This window comes from Leptinotarsa decemlineata, unplaced genomic scaffold, assembly GCF_025532065.1.
Source record: "Leptinotarsa decemlineata unplaced genomic scaffold, Ldec_3_MD MMD2_tig00001064_RagTag_RagTag, whole genome shotgun sequence".
Classification (NCBI taxonomy): Eukaryota; Metazoa; Arthropoda; class Insecta; order Coleoptera; family Chrysomelidae; genus Leptinotarsa; species Leptinotarsa decemlineata.
In genome coordinates, this window is record NW_027412558.1 from 11,021,717 (window position 1) to 11,048,423 (window position 26,707).

Below are 26,707 nucleotides of genomic sequence, written 5' to 3' on the forward strand. Positions count from 1 at the left end.
ATTTTTGTTTCGAAAGCTTTCCGAATCTCGAAGTTAATGAGAATATAAAGAACGAATGAAAAATCGTTTATTTTTCAATTCAATTCCTTTTCATTCAACTCAAAATTGGATTGATTGTTTAACGTAATGAAAAAAAAAAATGTTAGCCGTCACGGGTCGCCCGTCAGATGCGAATGTTTGAAATTATTTGGTACAGGTAATATGCATAAAATTACAGATTACGACAGGAACTAATATGATATAATGTAAAAACGAAATATTATGATTTTTTTGCGAGAAATGTTTGTTTATTCAATGAACATTTATTTTCAAGATACAAGAATTAAAAATTCAAACATTTATTTCAAATTGTGACAAATCAGTTCTTTCAACCAATGTAGTAGTTATATTCGATGTTGTCTCTGATGGAATTACTGAAACAATTGGTCAATGATAACTGAAGTATGGTACCAAAAACATTATTATTATTATTATTATTATTCACTCTAAATGATGCAACTAATTTTCCTTTATTTTCAGTTTTTTAATATTAACATATCACAAAAAGAATTTGTGTTTCTTAAAAAATTTAATATTGCAAGTAATCGCCAATATGGATTTCAATGTTCTATGAACACTCAGGACGCCATTTTCACTTTCTTAGAATCTCTTTATATTAATTTAAATGAACGAGAGGCTGCGGCGGCGATATTCTGTGATTTATCAAAGGCATTCGACTGCGTAAATCATGGAATACTGCTCCGCAAACTTGAAGTTTATGGGTTTCGAGGCACGGTACTGTCCTGGCTCAGGTCGTACTTATCGGAGCGTGGCCAAATTGTATCATTTAATGGTATTAAGTCTGGAAAGCAAGTAATTGAGAGTGGAGTTCCTCAAGGATCAGTTTTGGGCCCGACTCTATTTCTCATTTATATTAACGACCTCACCAACTTAGACATCAATGGTGAAATTACTATTTTTGCAGATGATACATCGATTCTATGGCACAACAAAAGCTCTTCATAGCTTAACTACCACATAAGCATAGGTATAGAAAAAGTTAAGAATTGGTGTTATTCCAATCTTCTAGCTTTCAATATAAGCAAAACAAATATCATAATATTCAAGGGCGACTTAGATGATGTTTATTTGGACAAGGAACAAATCTCTATTTCTACGGATAATAGATTTCTGGGACTTCTGATTGATAATGAATTGAAGTTTGGTAACCATATTACAAAACTATGCAATCGATTAACTTCAGGTTGCTTTGCGGTTTGTGTCGTTGCTGATAAGTTGAATTTGGGTATAGCGAAGAACGTATACCACGAACTAATAGAATCTCATCTTCGTTATGGAATCTGCTTCTGGGGCGCTTGTGCTCAGTATTTATTTCAAAGAGTATTCTCTCTCCAAAAAAGGGCAATTAGATACCTATGTAGTTCTGATTACCGTGATTCCTGTCGTCCCTTGTTTATGCAACATGGAGTTCTGACATTGGTTAGTATCTACATTTTGGAAATGGCTTGCCTCATGCACAAGAAATACCAATTTATAATTATTTCTGAGTCAGCCTAAAACACTCGCTCCTCTTACTTGATCTCGCTTCCAATTCCCTCCTCAACCTTAATTCAATCCATCAGAACTGAAAACAACAAACACAATCAGAGATTTAGGAATCACTCTCGACCCAAAAATGTCATTTAAACCCCATATTGCAAATATTACTTCTAAAGCGTTAAAAATGTTAGGTTTCATTCTTTTATCTGCAAATGAATCTCTCACTTCAATGAAAATCATATATTGTTCAATTGTTAGATCAATAATCGAATACAATTCCACAATTTGGTGCCCTTCATATTATGTGGATATTGATATGCTTGAAAGTGTTCAAAATAAGTTTTTAAGGTACTCTGCATATAAACTGGGATAGTATATTGGTGAATATGACTATAAAATTATATTGGACATTCTTAACTTCTTAACTTCTATGAGCTCATAGAAGATTAGAAGCAGACCTTACCCTAATTCATAAAATTATCAATGGTAGCATCAATTCCCCGGAACTTGTCGAACTTATAACTTAAAATGTGAATCTGATATCTTTTTGATACCCTTTTGTCGCACCAAGTATGGCCGGAATGAATCTGTAGGTAGAATTTTGAGAATTGCAAATACATACAATGTAGATTTAGAATTTTTTAATTCTTCTTTGAAAACATTTAAAAAGACTGTGAAAAGATTGCAATTAATTATTTTTACGTTTTTTTTAATTTTATTTTATATATTTTTTCCTTAAACCTAGCTGATATTACTGTTGAATACATATGTGTGAACTTGTCAATCATCTTGTAAAAAATAGGCATTGCCGTAAATAAATAAATAAATAAAGATATGCAACCTCCTGCTGCCGGTGAAAATGTGCCTCAGTAGCCGATGTGCTGGAATCCAAATGGAATTACAAGTGTGCTGTCCTCAGCAAAGCAATATATTGGAATCCTGGTTTTTTCCAATAAGTCGATGATATACCATAGAAAGAGAATTGGAGCCAATACGGATCCCTGGAGAACACCAGCGTTGATGGTGAAAGTATTCGAGAGATACTAAAGAAATGTAAAAGGTGTCATTTTATGGGATGTAAACCATCAAACGCCACTCTAAGAAAGTCATTTCAACCTGTTAAAGGGTATGAAATGGTGAATTGCATTCACTTTCACTTGGTGAAATGAAAAACTATTTTAGATATTTCGAATCTGAAAAAATATACATGAAGAGCAGGGACTTTTTTTCAAAAAAAGTTCAACCTATCGGAGCTGTATCAAAAAGTATCAAAAGTCAATATAACAATTGTCTTTGCGACTGTTACAATCTAATGAACCAAACGTCTTCAGTTTGTTAATTTTGTCGATAATTTGTAACTTTGAGAATATTTTATGGCTAATATTATGTGAAAAGGTGTCAAACAGCCCAATTAAACCTTGTCGTCATCACTGATATCCGAAGAGGAAACAAAATCTGGGCGTAATTCCCTATTATATTAAATAACGATATCCTTCTAAGATGTCTCTTTCGAGCGCTCTCGTTTCTTGCACTAATTAACGCCAAATTCGTATAATTAAACCAATTTTCTCGGCGCGTGTTTCATTAAAACTTATTTCGTGCCAAGTATGACACAGATATGGTGTGAGTACCACCTGTTCCCATTCGTTGAAGCACATGCACTTTTTGAGAATTGAATGTGTCTTTACCAGAATTGTCGATGCAGAAAACGAACGAAAGTTAGAGTTTTCAGAAATTGGCAATTTCTTTGTGACAAAGTGTGGTAGTTATTCTATTGTGTCATGGTATATATTGATCAATTAGTCTGGGTCATAAGATCCTTTTTTTGGAACTTCTGTCCAAGTGCACCGAAAATTATGATTCAGGGCACATTCGATTCGAAACGACCTCTAGCAACTTTTTGAAAAATTTCAAGAGTGGCTCGAAAAAATTGCAATAGTTATAAACAATTCAGTAAAAAAGGGGGTTTGTTCTTTTGCAAATATCTCGGAAAATATTAAAAATATCCAAAATTTGGAAAAAATCCTTAAAGAGGAGGAAATGCCTTTAAAAAAAGTTCCACATCCCGGAACTCTATCACCAATATTTTTAATTTCATTTCAGAGGCGAAAATAGCGCTAAAACAATTAAAATTATTTCAACCCATTAAATAACATTATTGAGAAAAAAATTCACATACCTTCTAGACACTTGAATAAACGAAAATTCATGGAAAAAAATTTTTTCCTTGATCATTTAATCAGATATACTTTGGTAAATTACCTAAATTTTACAAGTTTCAAATTTACATAAAAAATCTGATAATTTTTTAAAATAGAAACCTCAAATTTTGTTTCTTATTGATAATCAAAGACGTTAAAAAGTGAAAAATTCAATCAAAACAGAAAACATTTTTTTTAATATTCAATTCTTATTATTAATTTAAAGTTACATAAAAATTATTTTTCATAATTTTTAGCTCTATTTGTTTGAAAAATTGTTATAAACAAACGTATTCTTTATAAGATATTTCAAATTTTTTGGGAGGATTTTTATCAGTGATGAATATTATGATCGTTTGAATCGTTTGAAAAAAAATTTATTGCTTTTATGGATTAACAATTTTTTTCCTACACAATATGAATATTAAATTTTCAATAGTTTTATTAAAACAACGATAAAAATAAAATAAAAAAAACAATAAAAATTAATTGGCGCTCCGGGGCGACTTCATTGATTCCAGTGGCGCATTTGCTTTTTCAGTTGCAGGAAAACCCGGAAAAACCTGCAGCACCACATCATCTGAAGATCTTGATCTAACAATGTCCTCTCTCTTATAAAACAAAATGTAGGGTGTCTCCAGAGGCTCCAATAAATTCAATGCATCGCCAGAACACTTCGTGACACGACTATCGTCAAACCTAAACCAGCACTTTTCTTCTTTGACCAAGGCGTAATAATGACCACATTCAACGCCAGAACCACAGTGAACAATGACTGCATGAATATTATAATAGTTGTCTGCTAGATTGAAATGTTCATCTATTTCGAACCTTCCAAAGAGTTTCTTGCTTCCGTTAGAGGTTGAGTCTTGTTTGAAAATCATCAGTGTTATTATCAGATTGACTGGAGCCTCAGCTATACTTGTTTCCTTATAACAGTCAGTTAGTTTGGCGCATGTTTGACAATACAGTCGATCATCACCTGTTAAAAATTCCATTTTCAGATGATTTAACAACAAGCTTCGCACGGACTGGTAATTAGTCGTATTAGGAAAAGCTAGATGAAGTTCCAGAAATTCACATAAGTTTTCAGTACTTCTTGAACATTTACCACAAAGTAAACAAGTGAGGATTTTTCCAGCAAAAGATTTACAAACACAAGACGAGATGGATTGTACGGAATCATTCAGTCCAGAGCGGTCAGGAGTATTGATTTTGCTATTGTTTTGCTCACGAAGAGTATTTAACAAGAACCCCAAGAATTCGGAACAATCCTCCTGTTGAATATGAATATTAAGGAACGATTTTCTTCAAAATCACAATTTCTATTTCTTGTTGATATTCTATTCTATTCTATTGTATTTTCTTTATTTATTTAATAAATACTTTGTTAAACAAATAATTTCGCACTACATTCAGATGAAATCAATGGGCTTGTTTCGTGATTTTTGATTTACAGTTTAGTTGATAGTAATTTCAAATTGAAAAAGAGTGCACTTGTTTTAGCTTTATAAATACCGTTGTCCCCCATAATTAATTATTTAAAATGGGATTTTCTAGGCCCAGACGTCACGGGCCTAGTCCTCCTTCTTGTTCGATTGACCAATAGGAACAATACAAATAATCAACATTGCCGAATCGTAAAATTCACGAAGTGTATAAACAGTTTCGGATTCATTCGTAATTCAAAGTAAAATCACAGTCACTTTCGACAACTAAATCTAAGAAACAAGTGCAAGAAATGCATTTGGAGAGAGCATGGGATCCAAATAAAACAAAACGTGATTTTCTACGTTCTACGGCAGTAGACATTTTCATGTTGATATTATAGAAATTGAAGTAAGTGTATATGAACCCGTTAACCTTCAAGTTAATGAAAAAATTCTTCACATGAAATAAAATGTACACGAAAACCATGATTGGAAATGACTTAACCTACCTTTTATAAAAGGAAACGTTCTTTAATTAGAAAATTGTAACAAATAAATCGGATTGAAACAGTTGTATTCACACCGAGTTGACAACAATAACAACAAAAATTGCGCCCATCAAATTGAATAACTGTATTTTAGTTCTGTAATTGGATAATAAAAACCAATACACTTGGCAACACCGCTGGAGACACGATGAATTTTATTAGTCAACAGACACGCGGCCAATTTGAACTCTTGTTTCTTGAATTGTTCTTTTTTCTGAAAATATAAAGATATCTTGGGACCGATTAGGATTGATAAGTAAAATATACCCCTAACTTGATCAGTCTATAAGCGAACCAGTATCGTTTTCAATAGCATGAAACAAGTCAATTGTCACGAACAGATCAAAGGAAATATTCTTATAATGTTGAGGAGAAATTACTGGTTCATAACTTCAAGTGTGTAAAAATTATATAGGGTTTTTCATTAGATGTTTCCTATCTTTACATTCAAATAAGTATACACTTATGTATACATCATCGAAATTGTTTATTCGTTTGACATACTTATTCAAGTCATTATGTGTGAAATATAACATCGTTCAAATGTCCGCCACGGCTTCTCTGGATGGAACACATCCGAAATCAGGCTATATTTGGCAGACTGCTGTGGTTTGTGCTTCGACTTAGGAAAACTTTACAAGAAAAAGTGTAACGGAGTCAAATCGCATGATCTCGGTGGCCAGTTCACATCACTTCCACATAAGATGACTATGCCCTCAAATCGCTCATGCAGAATATTCAATGTGGCATGAGCTGTGTGGCACGTAGCGCCGTCCTGTTACCTATAGTGGTCGCCGTCGATAGTGGTGGTGACCTGGTCAACGTCGTTCTTAAAGAAATAGGGACCGATGACGCCGCTAGCCCAAAATCCACACCAACCAGTGACTTTTTCGGGATGCATTGGACCCTTTTGTATCTCATGTGGATTGGTATCGTCCCAAATTCGACAATTTTGTATGTTCACGTACCCATTCATCAAGAAATGGACCTCAACGTTGATGATGATTTATCTATGAAAATTAGGGTCAGTTGCCAATTGCTACAGAGCTCATTCAGTGTCGTTATCTATGGTCGTCCAACTTCAGTTCCTGTACGGATGCAGGCCCAAGTCCCGATGGAAAATTCGCCAAATTGTGGTCTGCGAAAAGCCGAGTATGGCGACCTTGAAATGAATGAAGTTCGCGATGCGTTGCCCGAACAGAACACCCATTTTGATAAAACAATTTTATCATTGGCACGTGTTATTGAATGCTATATCCGTTTATGGTGATTTGGCAAAACAGACTGAATAAATTTAACAGATTTCGTTTCAGCAGGATGGCCATTATCGATTGTTAAAATTCGGAAGTCCCTGTTGGAATATCCTATGTTTTACAAAAAAATAAAATCAAGAGGTATGAAAACAGACACAAACTTTCATTCCATTAGGTTTTAGAAAGGTTTATCAGAAAATTGAAGGAAAAAAATGTACATTACCACATCATACTGTATCATACGTAATCGCCTGTAAGTAATCCTTAGATGAATTTTATAATATAACGTTTGAAGAATTGAAAAGAATTAGAATTGTGCAGTAATCAGAACTCCAACTCACTATATTCAGCCGATCATGTCACAAACGCCTGGGGACTGAAACTTTCTCAGCTATAATAGAATGATTAAATATTTATTAATTTAATCATTACTTGTTTCACATACATTTAAGCTTACATAACTTTTTTGCGTTACATTCAGTGTTATCTTCTGAAACCAGTTTGATTAGTCCAGTGGATTTATTCTGATAAAGAGCTACAAGACCAGCTAAAGTGGTAGTCGACTAACAGAATATAATAAAGAATACCTAGCAGAAAAACAAGATCAAGAGAATAATCTGTTTACTATCGATAAAATTACAACTGATGCATTTTTTCATTTCATGTCAAAGGTGCAACATTTTTTTCCGATTATCCCTTGCATGATTAAATTATTCCCTAGTTTGTTTTTGAACAAGCTCGCATTTTCCCAAAATGTTTCATTAAATTTTAAATATTTATGTTATATCAAAATTGAAATACTTTTGGTACTATTAAGTTACTATACATATTAGATTTTATTAGAATATTAGATATTGTATGAAATTCTCCACAAACAGATAGATTTCGATTTTATTTTCAATAGTCTGCATTTTATTAATATTACTGAAATTATTATTAAATATCTCCGTAACATCGAAAAATATGTATAATTTCATCCATGATAATTTTATAATTTTCACACTATAATTTTATACAAAACGCGTTTCGCTCCAGGATAGTTTCATCATTTGGACTAGTACATCGACATTTTAGACACCTGTTGAGCTAACAGAACCACTTTGGATTTCTACAATTATTTTCTGGCCACTATTTTAGGCTATTTTTGTACTCCATTCCAGATTTTTTCATACTTTATTTGAAGGAGATATCGTGAGTTCTGCTAGCTTAACGTGAAGCAGAAGTTTAGCAGCTCAACGTTGAGCAGATAATTATGCCAGCTTAACGTTAAGCAAGCAGATCCTACGATATATCTCTCTGGTATTGACCAGAGATATCGTGCTCTTCATTGGAAAAGCAACAAATTCTGGGATAGAGTTCAAATTTAAACTAGAAGTATGGCCTGCCAATATTGTATATAAAAATTCAAAGTGGGTCTAGTAGCTTATCAGGGGTACCAGTTAAACTAGCGTCAGGTGAAAGGCGTATTGAATCACATTTATAGTGTGAAAATTATATAATTTTCATGGATAGTGTTAATAACTAAATAACGGGTCAGTGTATTCATAATATCCTTTTATATTCATGTAATAATTTTCCATCGAAAAAGTCTATTTTGTTTAAAAAATGGTTTGTATTCATCCGAATATCTACCCTGTTCCGCAATTGGAGGACAATGCGAATGAGCCGCCTCTCAAGAGTCTAATCGTTCTGAATCACTAGTATGAAAATTGCAATCAAACTTCTGGACCTCCTCCCGAGTCTGCCTCTCGTTCGTATGTCTGTTTTCTTGCATTAGACTACTTACGAGGGCTATCTTCACTCATTTCCTGCAATTCTACTTTGGTGTATTTAAAATACTTAACATGCAACTGATCTTTTGTCCAATGAGATTTTGACATCTTCTCTACTAGTTTATTGCCTTCATTCCTTATTTTTATCTGTCGGAAGTACAATTTTAATTTTCCCCTTGCTAATGTTGTTTTATACAAACTCTCCACCCCAAGAAATGTTTTCTTCAGCTCTTCATTATGTGATAGTATTTCCCTACTCCCCACACCTTTTTTCACACTGGGGCACTATCCCATTCCGTTATTTTCGCCATTATATGCTTTCTAATAGCATCGATATTTCCTTCTTGCAACTCCTGAAGAATAACATGAATATTCCAAACCCCTTTCACTATAAAAATATTGGACAGATCTTTGTCTGAAACAAAAAGCTCTTCGTGCTTTCTTCACATAGAAGGTGTTTTTCAAAACACCAGGGGAGAGATCTGGAGGATGCAATCAACTTTTATAAGGAACCTGGTAGCAGTTACTCTAGGGAAGGGCACCTAGCAATGTCCCAATAAGTGAGTTTTATCGCCTCCACTGTTATCGCTAGTTATTATCATGATAACAAAGCTGCATAGCATGACTTCACGACACAATGTTATGGTGATGACCTGATCGTTACTCTTTGGGCACAGCTTGATTTGGTCATCTCAGAACTACTTCGAACGGTAATGAAGTCAATCAAAATTTCGAATGCAGTGAAAGGTCAGGTTAGGTCCAAAGTGAGTGGGTCTGTTCGACCCTCCACCGCAACCCGCAAGAGTTTATTGTGGCTCACACCTATTCACACTCGACCAAATAAACCCAGCTCATTGATGAAGCCAATTAGTTTGTATGGTGAGTGGTCTTTCAGATCGGATGGTAAGAGTACGGCTCTGCCGAACTCTAAAAACCTGATTCGGCCCCAGCGTGGCAGGCACAAAGTATGTGATCTGCTGTTTCATCATTTTCCAAACAGAGGCGAAACACACTGTCTTCCGACAGTCCTAGTCTCTGCATATGATGAATCAAATGACACTGACCTGTAAGAAGGCCTGTTGGACATCGTAGTTCATCCCTACTGTAATCCAACAACTGTTTGGTATCAAGCTTCGAAGGGTGAATAAACGCCTTGGAGTGAGCCAATCCTGGAAGATGTTGCCATAAGTCTATAAATCTTCCTGCCACTCAGGTGTTCAATCTTTGTTCAGCAAAGCCTTAAGCCATGCCAATGACAGGTTCTGGTCCGATGAAGTTGCTTGCAGCACCCTCCTTTGCAAGGAAGTCAGCAGTCTCATTGCCTTCCAGGCCAGTATGGCCAGGAATCCAGACCAGAGACAATCTGTTGAGTCTTTCTATCAAGGAGAGTTGTTTTTGTCAATTTGCTACCAATTTAGACGTTGCACGGTAGGAGCCAAGAGCTTTCAACGCCGCTTGACTGTCCGAGAATATTTTTATTGACTTGTGTATGGGGTTGGATTCTTCCATTCTCTTCGCACACAATTCAATACCGTTAATTTTCACTTAAAATACGGTCGCATAGCTGCAAGCATAGCTTACAGCTTCCTCCTTTGCAAGGGAGTCAGCAGCCCTTTCCTTCCATGCATTGGAAGACATCAACGTAAATTGTATCTGAACAGTTCTAGTTCGACTGACAACACTTTTCCTACAACTGAGCAAAAATATTGTCTTTCGGGATTTGGCAACGCTAGTGTTGCAATCTGGCAACTGACAGCTCTATCGTAAAGTTGGACATTTTTGAGCTCATACGTAGGTACTCAAATCGTTTTGACATAGGCGCGCTATTTGTGTTTACAGTAACTTAAAATATTCATCTCGGCCCAAAAATGGAATTAAATCACGAACATTTTCGTGCGATTATTTTTTACAATTTTCGACGTAGATTAAATCCGCAACAGTGCATGGATGAACTTAATTCAATGTTTGGCGATGTAGCACCATCAAGGATCAGTGTTTATCGATGGTATAGTGAATTCAATCGTGGTCGTAGTTCACTCCAAGACGAATTTCGTGAAGGTCGTCCAAAATCAGTTGTTGTTCCGAAAACAGTTGATACTGTGCAGGAAATGATATATCGCAATATCGTCATGTGACCTATCGCGAGATTGAGACAACCTAGGCATTAGTGGGACCAGCATACATTCAATATTGCATAAATATTTGACTGTCAAAAAAATTTGTTCGTGTTGGATCCCACACAATTTGTCAATCGCTCAATAAAAGGCTCGTGTCGATTGGTCGAAGGAAATGCTAAAAAAATACGATCGCGGTGCTTCGAAACACGATTATGACATCGTGACAGGTGATGAATCGTGGATTTACACGTATGAGCCCGAATGTAAAGAGCAGTCGACTGTATGGGTGTTTCAAGATGAGCCAAATCCAACAAAAGTTGTGCGTGCACGAAGCACTTCCAAACAAATGATCGCCGGTTTTTTTCGGGAAAACTGGATATGTCGCAACCGTACCACTAGAACAACGCAGAACAGTCAATTCTGAGTGGTACACAACCATTTGTTTACCAGTTGTCTTCCAAGAAATCAGGAAAACCAACCTCCGAAGATGGATCACTTTTCACCACGACAATGCGAGCTCTCACGCATAGGCTACTGCATTTTTGGGCATCCAAAACATCGATTTGATGAGTCATCCGCCGTATAGTCCTGACTTGGCACCGAATGACTTCTTTTTATTCCCGCACGTAAAAAACAAACTGAGAGGTCAACGTTTTTCGGCACCTGAAGAAGCGGTTGCTGCATTCAGAATGCATGTTTTGGAGATACCTCAATCAGAGTGGCAAAAGTGCTTCGACAATTGGTTCAGACGCATGCAAAATTGTATAGATCTTCATGGGGAATATTTTGAAAAACACTAAAGTGATTTTCGATTATTAATATTTGTTTTTGTTCTCTAATCCCGAATTATAAAAGGCAACCCTCGTATCAGCAAGAGATAACTTGTAGTAACTACGGCTATGTTAATGTTTTTAAACAGTTTTATTTAGCTTGCCCTGTTTGTTTGTTTGTTTGTTTGTTTAGTAATTGGGAATCAAATGACAGAGCTTGACTTGTAGAATAGTAGTACACTTTAAAAAAGATGCAAATTCAAGATGGCTGCAGCTACAAAATGGCGGATTAAATATTATTTCACAACTACCTCAATATGTTGCGGTCCAATATTGACGTATCGCTATCGGCTACATTGCAGAAATTGTTTGGCCTCACCTTCGTCGAACTCAAATATACGAAACAGATGTACCGTCAGTTCAGATCACCTTTGGAAGAGACGGCGTACATTTTATCCACCGTAATACAGTTTCCAGCATAGTTCAAATATGTTAAACAGTTTTATTGGAAAAAAAGATCATAATGATGTAGGGAGTGTACTAAAAGCAAAAAAATAATTCGGAAGGTCCTAGGTAGCAGTCATCACCCCAGCAATCTACGGTATTGATCAGATGAAAAAATAATAAAATCGTTGGGCGTAACTTGAGTAGCCGTAACCGTAGATTGCTGAGGAGAATGGTGATGCCTAGGACCTTTCGAATTATTTTTCACTTATTTCATTTCATTAGAATCATTACTTTATATTAGGTTCTTTACTTATTTAGGGTCATTATATCAATTTCTGTAAGGACTAGGAATTTCGTCGCCGTTTGAAGATCTCAGTCTCATTTTACTTCGGGAGAAAACTTAAAACTTGTCATGTAATCGATTTCCACAATTTCATACATTATTCACTTATTTTGTGACCGTTCGCTTTGGCCATAGAGCCATAGATAACACCCAACTTCTCTAGTCTATGGAATCGCATATGTGAAACATGTTTCTTGTAGCGAGCTATCATAGTCCTCTTAGTTTGACCAACATACTTTTTATCGTAATCTTATTTCATGAATCTGTTCCTATATTTTATTTCGTATTGAAGAAAGATTTACGAAGACACTCCCTTTTTAAATGACTTTTCCAGTAGCAGGCCAACTCAGATATGTTTCCGTAAATATATATGGAAATTTGATGTTTTGCGAAATGAAATTTTTGCCATTTCCCCATAAAAACAGGACCGTTTTTTTTTTCAGCCAAAAAACAAAATGGATCGGCGTTCCGAACAAACAGCCTCGGGAGCGGAACGAGGAGTCCACCGGCAGAAAGAAAAAGCAAGTTTTCGATAGGAAAATTATTGAGGCCGTGGAAATGGAAACGGAAACGGAAATCGGATAGACTTGAAGCAGTTTCTAGAAGTAAGTATACCATAATTTTGTGTTTCTCTTCCGGAGATCTTATATGAGTCTATTTTTAATTCTACACTTGGACCAACGAATCATTACACATGCGACATCAATAAAGTAAGCGATAAAACATATATTCATATAAAGCGTCTCCTTCTTCTACAAGGGAAAAACGGAGACAAAACAGCGTTATAACATAACAGTTTCTCTCTTTTTCACTGTTTTCAAACTTCCACAGCTTGAAAAATGAACAAAGCTAAAATAATGGAGAGTAAAGAAAACAAATTTATTAATTTTTCGGCATAATCTCCTTGCACCTCTATAAACTTTTTTCAGCGACGTTCAATAGGTTCGATATCATTTTTATAATAAGAACTGCCTTGCTCCTCAAAATAGCCATCAACTTCCGACATCACTTCTTCATCGTTGGAAAATCTTTGATCACTGAGCCATTTTTTCAAGTTTGGGAATAGAAAATAATCCAAAGGGAATAAATCTGGCGAATAGGGTGCGTGAGGTAGCAATTCAAACTTTGATTTGTTAATTTTGGTCATTGCGATAATGGATTTGTGACCTGGTGCATTGCCTAGAATCTGAATTGCAAACGGATGGATGGTGGTGTCTTTTAGCCTTTATATGTGATATTACAGAAAAACTAAATAGCCTTAATCGAAATTTACAAGGTGAAAATAACATAGTCTCCAAGATGACGAATAAAGTATTTGCTTTTGAGGAATCAAACAGCTGCAAAATTTTCCAGCTATGATGAAGACTACAGAGGACCGTATTGACATTTTTGAGGAAAACTGCTCCATAATTTCAAATTATATAACTGCATTATTAGATCAATTTTTAAAAAGGTTCCGAGATCTAAGAAAAATTATCAGCTATTTCAGAGCTAACATCAGTTTTAAATTGTAATTACTTGTTGTTCGATGAGTTCATCGATTTTAAAAACGAAATCAACCTAGAAGTCCTGTTTGAAGAAAAAAGGAGAATATTTGGAATTTCGGAGCATTGTTCCCTAAAAATATGAAAGCATCCAAAGAAGTATACAAATCTTATTGACATTCTTTGGGTCTACGTTCGTGTGTGAATCGTCTTTTTTGAAAATGAAATACACAAAAAATGTGTACAGAAATAAACTTACAGACTCTCATCTGGATGATGTAATAAGGTTAGCATGCAGCAACAAACCCGATCTTGACAAAGTTTTGAAAAAGTGTTCACAGTATCAAAAATCTCATCAAAACAAGATGGTTTCATACGAAACATCTTTGTTAAAACCTGAAGTCATTGTTAGTTCTTTCAAAATCTGGTCTACATCGCATGTGGCTTCATGACTACCTTATATTATAAAGGTTACAAGGTCATGTATTGTATAGCTGGCTTATTGTGGCCACCTTTTCTTTTTTCAATAAATACATCGCCAATTTTGAATTATGTTTTTCACTAACACTTAAATATTTTTGGGAGCCCGCGCATCAAGACCGAAACGTGTTTGTGGCCCCATCAAAAAAAAGGTTGAGTATGGCTGGTCTAGATGAAACAAAACTTTTTTTTAGCCAGATGCGATCATTTCATGATTGATTTCTTCAATCATACGTTGAAATAGGAAAATTATGCCACACGCATTTCAAAAAACCGATAGTAAACAACTCAACGACTTCAAACTTGAAACATATGTTTTATAGATTGTGTATTCTCTAATGCAGATGACCTTGTCATCTTGGCAAGGCCCATGTCGCGAGGGGTAGCTTGTGATATCCTCCAAAGCACGTTGGAAGTTGTTCACATTTGGTACCTAAGGGAGCAGATGTCTGTCAACCCCAGCAAAACTGTGATAATCCCCTTCGCCAGGAGGAGAAAATTGGACGATCTAACGCCACTTTCCCTTAATGGTGAGGTCCATTTGGAACTGAGGTAAAATATCTTGGCATTGTCCTTAATAAAAAACTCACTTGGAACGCTCACTTGGGAAAAGTTTTACACAAAGCCAGACTATCTCTATGGACATGTCGAAGGATTTGTGGTAAAACTTGGGGTTTAGGTCCCAAACAAATCCATTGGATTTATGTGATGATTGTCAGAACAATGATCACTTATGGTGCAATTGTCAACGTTTGTAAAAGTAATCACTTTTCATTCTCAAAACCTAAAAAAATATTCCTGAAGAACAAACTACTTGAATACCAGAAAAGTTTTAATTTCTATTCATCAATACGTAAGTAGCTCTTTCCAAGTCAAACTTTTGATTAACAGATGACCAAATAGAGATTATAGAGGTGGTTACAGACTATTTGCTATTTTCAGGTTTTTGTCGTGGCCTGACGTTTCGTCTGTAACTGCGAAATATCAGGTCAAAAACTTTCAGACCACGGCTGACAAACCTAAAAGTAGGAAATATATGATTGTTAGACCATAAAAGCCCACCAAGAGGTGGTTATTATTGGCATGATACCCACACTTCCTTTATTCTACATATTAGACGATTTATTCTAGTTTCAGACTTAATTTTGCATATCTGATACAACTCAATCTTGTTTCAGCCTTAGAAAGAAAAATATCAGTCCGAGCCAATAGAGACGACCTGGTATTGAAAGGAATACTTTTACCAGAAAGTCCGTTATCACCCCCCAAATCCGAGCCAGGTATGTATTTATCATTAGCACAAAAGTACTAAATCAGAATATCATATTCATATCTGCCTTATCTGATAGTTGTGCAAGATCTGAATAAGTCATGAATATGTTAATTGTTATACTAACCGAACAAATTGTTTACTTCAATAATTTCTGTCTTCCAAGTCGTGCCCTCTATCGAAAATGATCGAAACTTTTCAAGGCTCGAATGGAAAAGTGAAGTAAAGATGGCGTTTATCGATCCATTTTGGAGACAGTTTTCTCTTCCGGCCTGTAGATGGATCATGGGTATTGATTGTACTGTATACCATGTTCATTTCCCTTGAAATCCAAAATTCTTTGTTTTACGACCTAAACTTGCTGTACATCCAAAAGTGACACCTATAAAATGACCTATTTTTATTATGTGGCAACTAGAATACTCATTTTTTCATCAACTGAACAATAGTTGAATGAAAACTTTCATATATATTCACGAAGAAATAATCACTGAAGATAACATAGTTTTTTCGAAAAACGTTTTTTTAGGATTAGTTTACATTTTTTTATGGTTCTCTGAGACGAATCTAAAAGACTTTTGGTGATGAAAATGAATTCTTTGATTGAAGGAGAATTAGTTGAAGTACAGAGAAGGAATTCAACTGTTTCGATATCAAAACTAATCAATACAGTATGATTTTTCACTATAAAGGGTTTTACAAAAACCGCGACACGTGTAAAACCATTTATAGTGAAAATCATACAATAAACTGTAAACCGCGACACGTGTTTCGCTATACGATTTTTGTAAAACCCTTTGTAGTGAAAATCATACAATAAACTGTATTGATTAGTTTTAATATGGATTTTCATCAAGTATCGGCCAGTTCTATTCAATTGTTTCAATATCGTTTGACAGATATGTCCTACAGAAGATCCAAAATATCACTGTCCCAACAGCCTTACGTTATTTCCTTTCAAAGAAATTTCAGAAATCCATTGACGTACACATTATGAATTGATCTTTCTTGAACAAACTTCATATTGAACAATTTTTCTGCTAAGTTAACTCACGGCCAAAGCTCTACATTCACTTAATCAACGTATTGATTGACCATGACATCCAGGTTTCATAATTCAATTGTAGAACTTAAAGAAAACATTGATTATTGAAACAAGAAACTGTAGTCACAAATTCCTTAATAACTGGTTAATCCAAAAGTATCATTCGATAATTCAGTTTTGTGTGTGTGTTTTGAAAGTCAAAGTCAGTTTTGAGAACGGTATGTCTTATAGCTGATTTATCCTTTGAAGTAGCTCCCATATATAGGTTGTTCCAAAAGTAGTGTCCGTTTTTACACGTTTTTTATTAGCTTCACCTGTATGTATGTATGTATTGTTTGTTTGATATAATTGATATAATTCGAACTCACTTTACATGTATTTATTCATTTGAAAAATTGTACGGGTTATATTTTTTAGGAGTGATTAATTTTTGAGAAAGACAGTTTTTGGCTTTCTACTACTCCATATAGATACAAAAAAAATATGGGAATCTTCTGAAGAAAGGAAGGAAGTAATCAATTTGAAAATAAGTAATTCTATACATGGATGTGTAGATCATGCAGACACAAACTGGAAGAAAGCCCTCTTGAAACAGCTACTTTCATATAAACATTGAATTACACGAAAGAACAAAATTCTTTCGAAACAAATACTTTTACATGAACACTGAATTATACAGAAGATACTTTTCTCTACTCAGTTTGTATTGCAAACATTCGTTATGGAATGAAATTCAGATATCATTCACAGGGGTTCTACTTTAAATGAATGGTAATAAATTGCACTTACATGGAACACTGTCATCCTCACTGGTATACATCTTTGCATGATCTACACATCCATGTATGAGTTACTTATTTTCAAATTGATTACTTCCTTACTTTCTTTGGAAGTTTCACAAAAACTAATCACTCCTAAAAAATATAACCCCTTCAATTCAAGTAAGATTCCTCTTGGCTGGGATTTAATCAAATAGGTGAATGAATGTCATTACGATGTTATCGATGACATAAGTAAATCAAACTTATTCCGTGCCATTAAAAATCGTAATTCATGAATGAATTGTGTGTATTTTCTATAATGTTATCCAATTAGGTACTGACGAGCCCTAAGGCAAGTGTCTTATGGCGAAACATCGAGGTATATATACCAGTGAGGATGACAGTGTTCCATGCAAGTGCAATTTATTACCATTCATTTGAAGTAGAACTCTTGTGAATGATATCTGAATTTCATTCCATAACGAATGTTTGGAATACAAACTGAGTAGAGAAAAGTATCTTCTGTATAATTCAGTGTTCATGTAAAAGTATTTGTTTCGAAAGAATTTTTTTCTTGCGTGTTATTCAATGATTATATGAGGGCTTTCTTCCAGTTTGTGTCTGAAAGTTGCTTCTTTGCATGATCTACACATCCATGTATAGAGTTACTTATTTTCAAACTGATTACTTCCTTTCTTTGGAAGATTCCCACATTTTTTGTATCAAGATGGAGTAGTAGAAAGCCAAAAACTTTCTTTCCCAATTTTTTTTCATTAACACGCACGCCTGCTGCCTTATTTGTAACCCTTCTTTGCGCTCCTGCTGCTTTGGGCTTGGTAGCTGATTTTCGGGATCCCTCTCCGTAATCGGAAAATATCAATGGTCATTTTTCTAAACAATATACGGCTGATTGATCCCAAAGTTTAGATAAAATAAATATAGTTTGAAAAGATTAAAAAAACACGCTTTTATAGCATACGAAACTAAAAAATGAAAAATAAATATAGTTTAAAAAACTAAAAAACACGCTTTTAAAGAACATCGAACAAGAACATCGATGTTCTTTAAAAGCGTGTTTTTTAGTTTTTTAAACTATATTTATTGAGAGTCTGCTTAAACTTTAATATCTCGGTATCAATATCAATTCAATAGAAATAAGCGTCATTAGAATCAGTGCACTTTTGCCAACGCTTAATTTCGTCATCGTAAAAATTGTGTGTTTGAACTGATGGTGGTCGATTGGCGATATGTTTGGGAAGTGTGGTGAATGAGGCAGAACTTCGACGCACAACTCGTTTAATTTTCAGACGGTGATTTGTGAAACGTGCGGACGAGCGTTGTCGTAGAGCAGAATCGGACCTCTTCTCTTGACCAGTGCCGGCAGTGCATGTTTTTTTTTTGGTGTATTGTAGCCTTTGGAAGTGCCGGGGTCTCCAACCACTGTCTTGAAACTCTTATGTCGTAGAGGAACTACTTTTCATCATACGTGCTGATCCGATCAAAAAAAGGATCGTTTTGATTACGCAAAAGCAATGTAAACTAGTCTCTGAGTTACTGTAAGTCAACCACTATTTACAAATGTTATCGCTTTCAAATTTAACGCAACAATTAAGATAAAATAAGAAAAAAAATAATAAAATCATGTGGTTACAGAAATTCGATAAAATACATTCAAAACTTATTGAAATATACTCAAAACTTATTTCATGTTGAGGTATTGATAATAAGAAAGTAAGCTAAAATCATAGCAAAGTTCTTTTTAGATGGTATTCTTAAAAAACTGTAAATAATTTCCGTGGCAACGTCTTGTCAACTTGTTTTTTGTATGTTACAATATTAGTTGTCAGTATTTTAATTAAAGTTTATATTTTATTAACTTCAAGTCTGACAAATGGTTAGATTAACGGAAATGCATAAAATAACTGTTTTACAAATGATTGGTTACGGAGATAAAACCCGAACACAACAGAAAGTAACTCGCCTATTTAATTAAAAATTTCCTAATTTACCGCCCATATCTCAAGAAACAATAAGCAAAATAGAGGAGCAGTTTCGCTTGGTCATGTGGGGCAGATAAAAAAAGCAGCTGCCAACGCAATGAGTGATGAACTCAAATTAGATGTGATGCTTGAGTTTGAGGAAAACCCACATAAATCGAGTAGACAGGCATCCACTACATTCAATGTAAGACATACATCGATAGTAAACATATTAAAAGAAAATAAAATGCATCCCTATAAAATGATACCTACTCAGGAGCTCATGGAAGACGATGTTGGTGGAAGAACTTATTTTTGTGAGCAAATGTTGTTGGATAACAACATCATCCAATTAGAAGACGTTATGTTTTCTGATGAGTGTACTTTGTCTATTAACGGTCATGCTAATCGGCAAAATTGCCGCTAGTGGTTAATGGAAAATCCTCACTGGATGAGAGAAGAACACACGCAATACCCTCAAAAGGTTAAAGTTTGTGCAGGGATTGTAGCAAACCATTGAGGGCAACTTGAATGGCGATAATTATTTGGCACTACTTCGAAATGATGTTATTTTAAGTTTAGCAAATTATATCCTGATCCAGGAAACCCTCAAGTTCCAGTGGATACGATATGGTTTCAGCAGGATGGAGCACCACCACATTACCAAGTTAATGTCTGGCAATACCTCGATACAACATTTCTCAATCGGTAGATAGGGAGGCGAGGATCGATAGAATGGTCAGCGCGATCACCTGATCTTTCATCATTGGAATTTTTTTATGGGGATAGTAAAGAGCAATATGTGCAAAACTAAACATATCTCGGCCACGCCTGATATGTTAAATAATGTTAGAAGACAGTTTTATTTGAGATTATGATGTTGCCAAGACGTTGGCGGTGAACATTTTGAACATCTACTTCGTTACCATCCATAGGTCTTTTTCGTATTGTACATTTCATTACGTTTTGCATTACATTTTAGTTATTGAGTGTATTTTATTGAATTTAGGTAACCACATGATTTTGATTTATTTTATTTTAATTGTTTCAATAAACTTGAAAGTGAAAGTGAATAGAGAATGAAGAGACCTTTCAAACGATATATCACAAACCTTTACTTCCCATTTCAAAAATTGGGGGTTGTACCTGTCATTCGAAGGGGGTTGGAGGTACATTTGACGTGTTTCGGTTTTTTTTCAATATGAACAGTAACAGAAATAATGAACATATTCCATCTGGTTTTTAGACACTGTATAAAGTACAAAAGTATCTCTCTCGACGCAGTCGAGATATGGAGCTACAAAAACGGACCAAACTTTCGAAACATTTTCTTTTTTTTTTTTTCACTTCAGGTATATGGTCAGCATAATGGTCATGCTATGTTTTAAATTTTTACGATGTTTCGTCTTTTGTCATCTGTAACAATACCTAACGATCTCTTTGGCGGGAAATACCACTTTTTTTCGTGAAATAACCCGCTTTTCAATGATATTTCAACTTTCCATAGAAAAAATCTGACAACAAAACGAAAAAAAAAATTATTTCAATTTTGTTTCAGCAAAACTCACTACTTGATACTTACTTTCTCTTGATTTCTGTTCAACTCGAGAAGTCACTCTCTAAATCATGAAAATTGAACTGTCTAACTTGATGAAACATTTTCCATTCGATGTTGGAAAAAAACTTGCGAAACGGTTACTGTCAACATTTGCTCGATATCAATATTCATCCACTTCATGTTTCTGTCAGTTTCGTAATTGGATTTTTTGACTGGTTTCAGCCTGCCTTTGTTATGTCTTTTTTGGGCAGCTGATGGATGTTGATGTTGAAATCATTCGATTACTCTCATCGACGCATACGTTCAACTATCGATAAAAAAGCATCAATCTGTTTCGCGGCAGTCTAATCGGAAAAATGTAAATACCGACGGCCGAATGCGGAACTGAGTTAACAACTTTTTATATGACTTCACCATCATCATGTTTTTCAAACGAATTGCTAGTCGTTATTACTCTAACCCCTAAAAGGGGTAAAAATAGGTCGTTTCATTCACGTTTGTATGAAATGATTATTAAAACGACGAAACATAAATGAATTTTTCAGATGTAAATTCGCCGGTTACATCAAATGGAATTTAAATGTGTTTCGTGCCTGCTAGAATTGGTTGATGATTAGATTCACCTGGAAAAAATATAAAAATTCACCTGGACAGTGTACTACATCCATTAAGTATGGAAATGTTCCATTATTTATCCACTTTTTCGACCCCAACACCTTACAAGATATAACGTCATCGATTTTTTGATTCGAAACGTTATATTTGTATAGCAAAAATTGGAAGTTGCTGTTTTGTAAACTGTCAAATGAAAACATCAGTGCTACTTGGAAAGGGTTGAAGACGTTCCAACGAAAACTTGACCCCCCGTTAGTCAGAAACAGACGTGTAATCGAAAATTCCAAAGAACACGTCAATTTTTATTCCTAGGGGGACTAATTGTGATGTGGAAATCATACCCGAAACTTCACCCCCCTGACGTCGGCAAATACCTCCCCAATTTTTTGTAATGACATGGGAGGTCGAGTGATACATCATTTGATACGTGTTTGTCCCTCTATTACTTATGTTTAACGTATTAATGGCTCACGTTGTGGTCTGGATGATTCGTATTATAAATTCTTGCAGCAGCTTCAGCACATTCATAATTTCGATAATAGGTTGCAACAATTTCTATTCTTTCTTCAGTGATATAAACCAATTTGGAACACAATGAACAGAGATGACTGAATAATAATTCATGAAGAAGTGACAGTGACCAACTATGTACTTTTTGTTCTGCGAAAACTATATTCAACAAAACCTACCAGTGAAGCAAAAACTAACAGTGTCGTCCATTTCAAAACGTTCACTACCTATAATAGGGGAGCCCAAGCGGAGATTGCTGGATTTACTAAAGCGCGGCAGCCCAAGCGGAGATTGCTGGATTTACTAAAGCGCGGCAGATAATTATACAGGGGGATACCTTGTACCCGGTTAAGTACCTCCACCAAATATGAGCCCCATATATAAGGCCGCCTATGAGTGATGAAGGATCAGATTAGTAGAAAAAAATTGATCATCAGAAATTCTCGAGCGCGTCAGATTAAGGTAGGGTGAGTTAATTACCTGCTAAAAAGTGTATATTCTAGTAATCTGACATTTTGAGAGTGACGTAAAGAAAGGGGAGGGCAGCAAAGTTGTGAAAAATAACGCCATTTCAATATTCTCGAGCGTTGCTATTTTTTTAAGAAAAAAATTCAAGGATAACGAAAGATATATAATCTGACGATTTCCGCAAGCCGAAATAACAAAAATTCGTCGATATGCGTGCAGCTGTGTGATACCTATATTTCCCTCTTCGAGTTTCTATTCCTCTATTTTCTATTCACTTTTTCTCTATCTATTACTCTCTCACTCCGTCCCCACTCTGAATTCTGTTGCCATGACGCCATCACAGCTGATCACAGAGACTCGTTCGTGATGAAGATGAAGATGATGATAATCAATTAATTGATTGATGTAGCCGTTACTACGTGGAAGGAAATCATAATGAAGAAAAGAGAAATTAAACTTACTATGTTTTTATCACTTTTATTTATAACTAACGTTATTGTATTTCGTCCTATAAGGCCATTTTCAAAATTATACAATATATAAGGACATTTTCAAAATTATACAATATATAAGTTTGAAAATGTCCTCATAGGACGAAACTGCAGTAACGTTAGTTACAAAGAAAAGTGGTGAAAAACATAGAAAGTTTATTTTCTATTTTCTTCATTAATTAATCAATTGATTATGAAAAATTAAATTTTGTTCAGCATTTTAAAAAAATTATTTTCTTATAAATACAAGTATTCTACTTGAAAAAACATACACTTATTTGTCATTTCCTGAGCTTTTCAATTAATTAAGTTCAATGAATTGAATTTTTTTTTTAATATTGTTTTTGTCAGATTAAGCGAATTCCTCTAGATTCTAGATAATCGTCAGATTATAAGACAACACGTCTGAAACATAAAGGTGAACCTTATATATCTCAAGCTGACGCGCTTGAGTATTTCAAAATGGTGAATTTTTTTTGCACATTATAATATTGGCCACGAGTTTGCGTTAGATCGAAATCGTCAGATTATTGAATGAGAGCTTTTTTTGGTGGTATTGATGGTATCAATATCTGACGCGCTCGAGTATGTCTATGCAACAGTATTTTTTTACATATTTAAAAATCTATAGCCGCTTCTCCCACCGATGAAAAGGTGTATATTATATAACATTTTTTCTTCTTTCCATCTAAGCTTTGCAACCTGATATGTCTCAATGACGCTCGAGTAAATCCCCATTTTGCATCGTGGGCTCCCCTGCTATTATTAAATGAATTCTACAAATCTAGAAGACCTGCGACAGAGAATCGTTCGGGAATGCCGATTTTTGACTCCGGACATCTTCGAAACGCTTTCGAAAGTAGACTGTATTATTGTATGGAACTAGAAGGAGGTCATTTTGAACACTTTATCCGTTAATTGTGTTGCCATTGATATTACTTTTGTTGATTTCCTCAATAAAATGAGCGACAGCGAATTTTCTGTTTTTTCTTAAATAAAACGTTCATCATTTTATTTCTCAATGAAGAATGACCCAACTTCTAAAAAAGTTACAGAAGTAATAGAGGGACGAAAGACCTTGCAAATGATGTATCACTCGACCCCCCATGTCATTAAAAAAAATAGGAGGGGTAATTGCTGACGGCACGGGGGTGAAGTTTCGGGTATGATTTCCACATCAGAATTAGTCTCCCCAGAAATAAAAATTGACGTTTTCTTTGAAATTTTCGATTACACGTCCGTTTCTGACTCACAGGGGAGTCAAGTTTTTGTTGGAACGCCCTGTATATCTAATATAACAGTTTGAGTTATAGTATACTGATGAAAACAAAACCATTAGTCAATAGAGTACGAATAAATTCACGAAACTTGAATCAGTTATGAAAACATCTGATAGTCCCAACAACCAGACAATAGAAAAATATTTTTTATAAAAATGGACAAGTGGAAATCCAAAACCATTTTTCCCAAATATTTAGACTCTCCTAAAAATATAGCCCTTTCAATTCAAACAAGATTCCTATGGCTGGGATTGAATCAAATACGTTCTGTCATCGATGACATGATTCGATTGAACTCATTCGAGTGCCTAATCTTGTAATGTTATACGGATTGGTACTGAAGAAGTAATGTGTCTTTTTCCGAAACATCGGATGTCCGCCATTGAGGATGACAGTGTTTCATGTAAATGAAATTTCATCTCTTTCGTATACTATATATTATGTAGCAATCCTGTGAATGATACCTGATTCACTTCCATTACGAATGTTTGGAATACAACTTAAATTTTGAAAAACCGCGCATAGAAGTCTCAACTAACTCAGTTTGAAGCGGTACATTTCTAACTGTAACAGTAAATCTACATGTGTGTATTATAAAAACTGTACAGTTTGTCCGATTTTATAAAACTGTACAGTTGAACGGAACAGTATGAAATGTTGTATAGATAATTCAGAATCGGAAGAAACTGATGTGTTGATAATCGTAACGTGTGTACCCAGTCGTTCAGTTTTCGCGTGGCAATAATGCTAGAGAACTTCATGTCTTCATAACTTCTTCCTGTCACTAGAAACCTTACAGTGGCCATTAGTCTATCATGGGGAGGAATAACATTTCTCATAATTTTATCTTGCTTTTCAATTATTGGCGATACCGTGGACAGCAGATTAAATAAATACCACTGTCCATTCGTGAAAAATTATGTCAATCTTTAGGAAATACTTTTAGTTCCTTCAATAAATTAACAAGGGAATCAGCATCTCTTTTCATTAGCTATTCTTTTCACCAAATACGTGTTTTCTTTTTTGATTTTTTTCTTTCTTTTGCTGTTTTATGGCGAATAATGAACAAACAACTGCTAACGCGTCGTCAGTCGGAGCCACAGCCTAACGAATAAATAATCGTACAGTTTTCTAGTAATGTGTGTTGGCACTACGAAAACTGAGCGTTTGAACTGTACCGTCCGATCGTAATGCTTTTTCGTAACGTGTGTAGCAGCCATAAGAGTGGCAGACCTAATCGTAGACGAAGACAAGGGTGCTATGCATCCATATAAAGTTATAGTTATACATAAATTTAAAAAAAAAATATTTTTATAGACCAGCGCATTCGCCAAAACTTCAATTTGAAAGGTTTTTTATTGGCGGTTATAACTATATGCAATAAATGTCATAATAAAATTCGAGAGATATTGACAAACTAATGGCGCTAATGGCGCTCCTTTGTCCAAAATGGCTTACAGACTCGAACTCGAAACAAAAACAAATTATTGTCGATTTGGGCGATTTTCAATATTTTGTTAACATAACTTACTTGGCATTTTTGTCTCCTTAGGTTGAATTTGAAACTCCTGATAACTTTAAAAAACATCTGGTATATATTTGTCCTTTGGGCAAATTGGTTTTAACGGTTTCTAAACGAAAAAATGTGCTTTTCCTAATGGTACATTTAAATCGGAAAAACTGTATTTCTGATAAGTATTGCGACTAAGTTCAATCCGTTTGCTATATTTTGTACAAACGATAAAGGACTTATGTGGACTGCGAGGACTGTACTCAACCACTTTTTCCCAAACAGCAAAGATGATCAATCATGTAATACCCCTCAGAATGCCTTTTTTGAGTCAATGAGGTTAAGAAACCCTCCGACTCTCAATCAAGAAAATAACAGTATACAGGTACCCAAATAATTCTATCAGCTAGTGCTGAAACCGAAAAATAGCAATTTGAGAGGACCACTGCTGTGAAAAGTGGCGCCAAACTCTAGGAAATGTCAAAGTGACATTTTGCATTATTATGTTTATTATTTCAATAAAATGTTTCTCAAAATTTCATTTCGTGAAAAGATTGTTGAGGGAAATAATCCGTTATTTGGACAAATAGAAGGGTAAATCGTGTTTCAAAATTGAATCATGAATTATGAGTTGTGTGAGTTAGAGGATTTAAAGAAGTGTTTATTTGCTTTTGAAATTTTACGCGAGGTTTTACGTTTTATTCCTCTTCTCACCAAGTGAGATTAACTCTGCTATTCATAACAAATGATGTAAAAGAATGGTGTATGTGCAGTTGTAAAGCAGTAAATGATTATTTAACTAAATAAACATTTGGAATTTTTTGGAGATTAAATAC

The 26,707-nt window shown here is 34.8% G+C and overlaps 1 protein-coding gene across 7 annotated transcripts in view; it reads left to right on the top strand.

The window, feature by feature from the left end:
- Positions 1-26,707, top strand: part of LOC111503509 (uncharacterized) — a 324,843-nt gene that overhangs the window by 180,930 nt on the left and 117,206 nt on the right. For all 7 annotated transcript variants that reach the window (XM_074175659.1, XM_074175667.1, XM_074175662.1 and 4 more), the window contains 2 exons: positions 12,864-13,025; positions 15,563-15,664. In XM_074175659.1, coding sequence (XP_074031760.1) covers positions 12,864-13,025; positions 15,563-15,664 — 264 coding nt within the window. The remainder of the gene's footprint in view (positions 1-12,863; positions 13,026-15,562; positions 15,665-26,707) is intronic.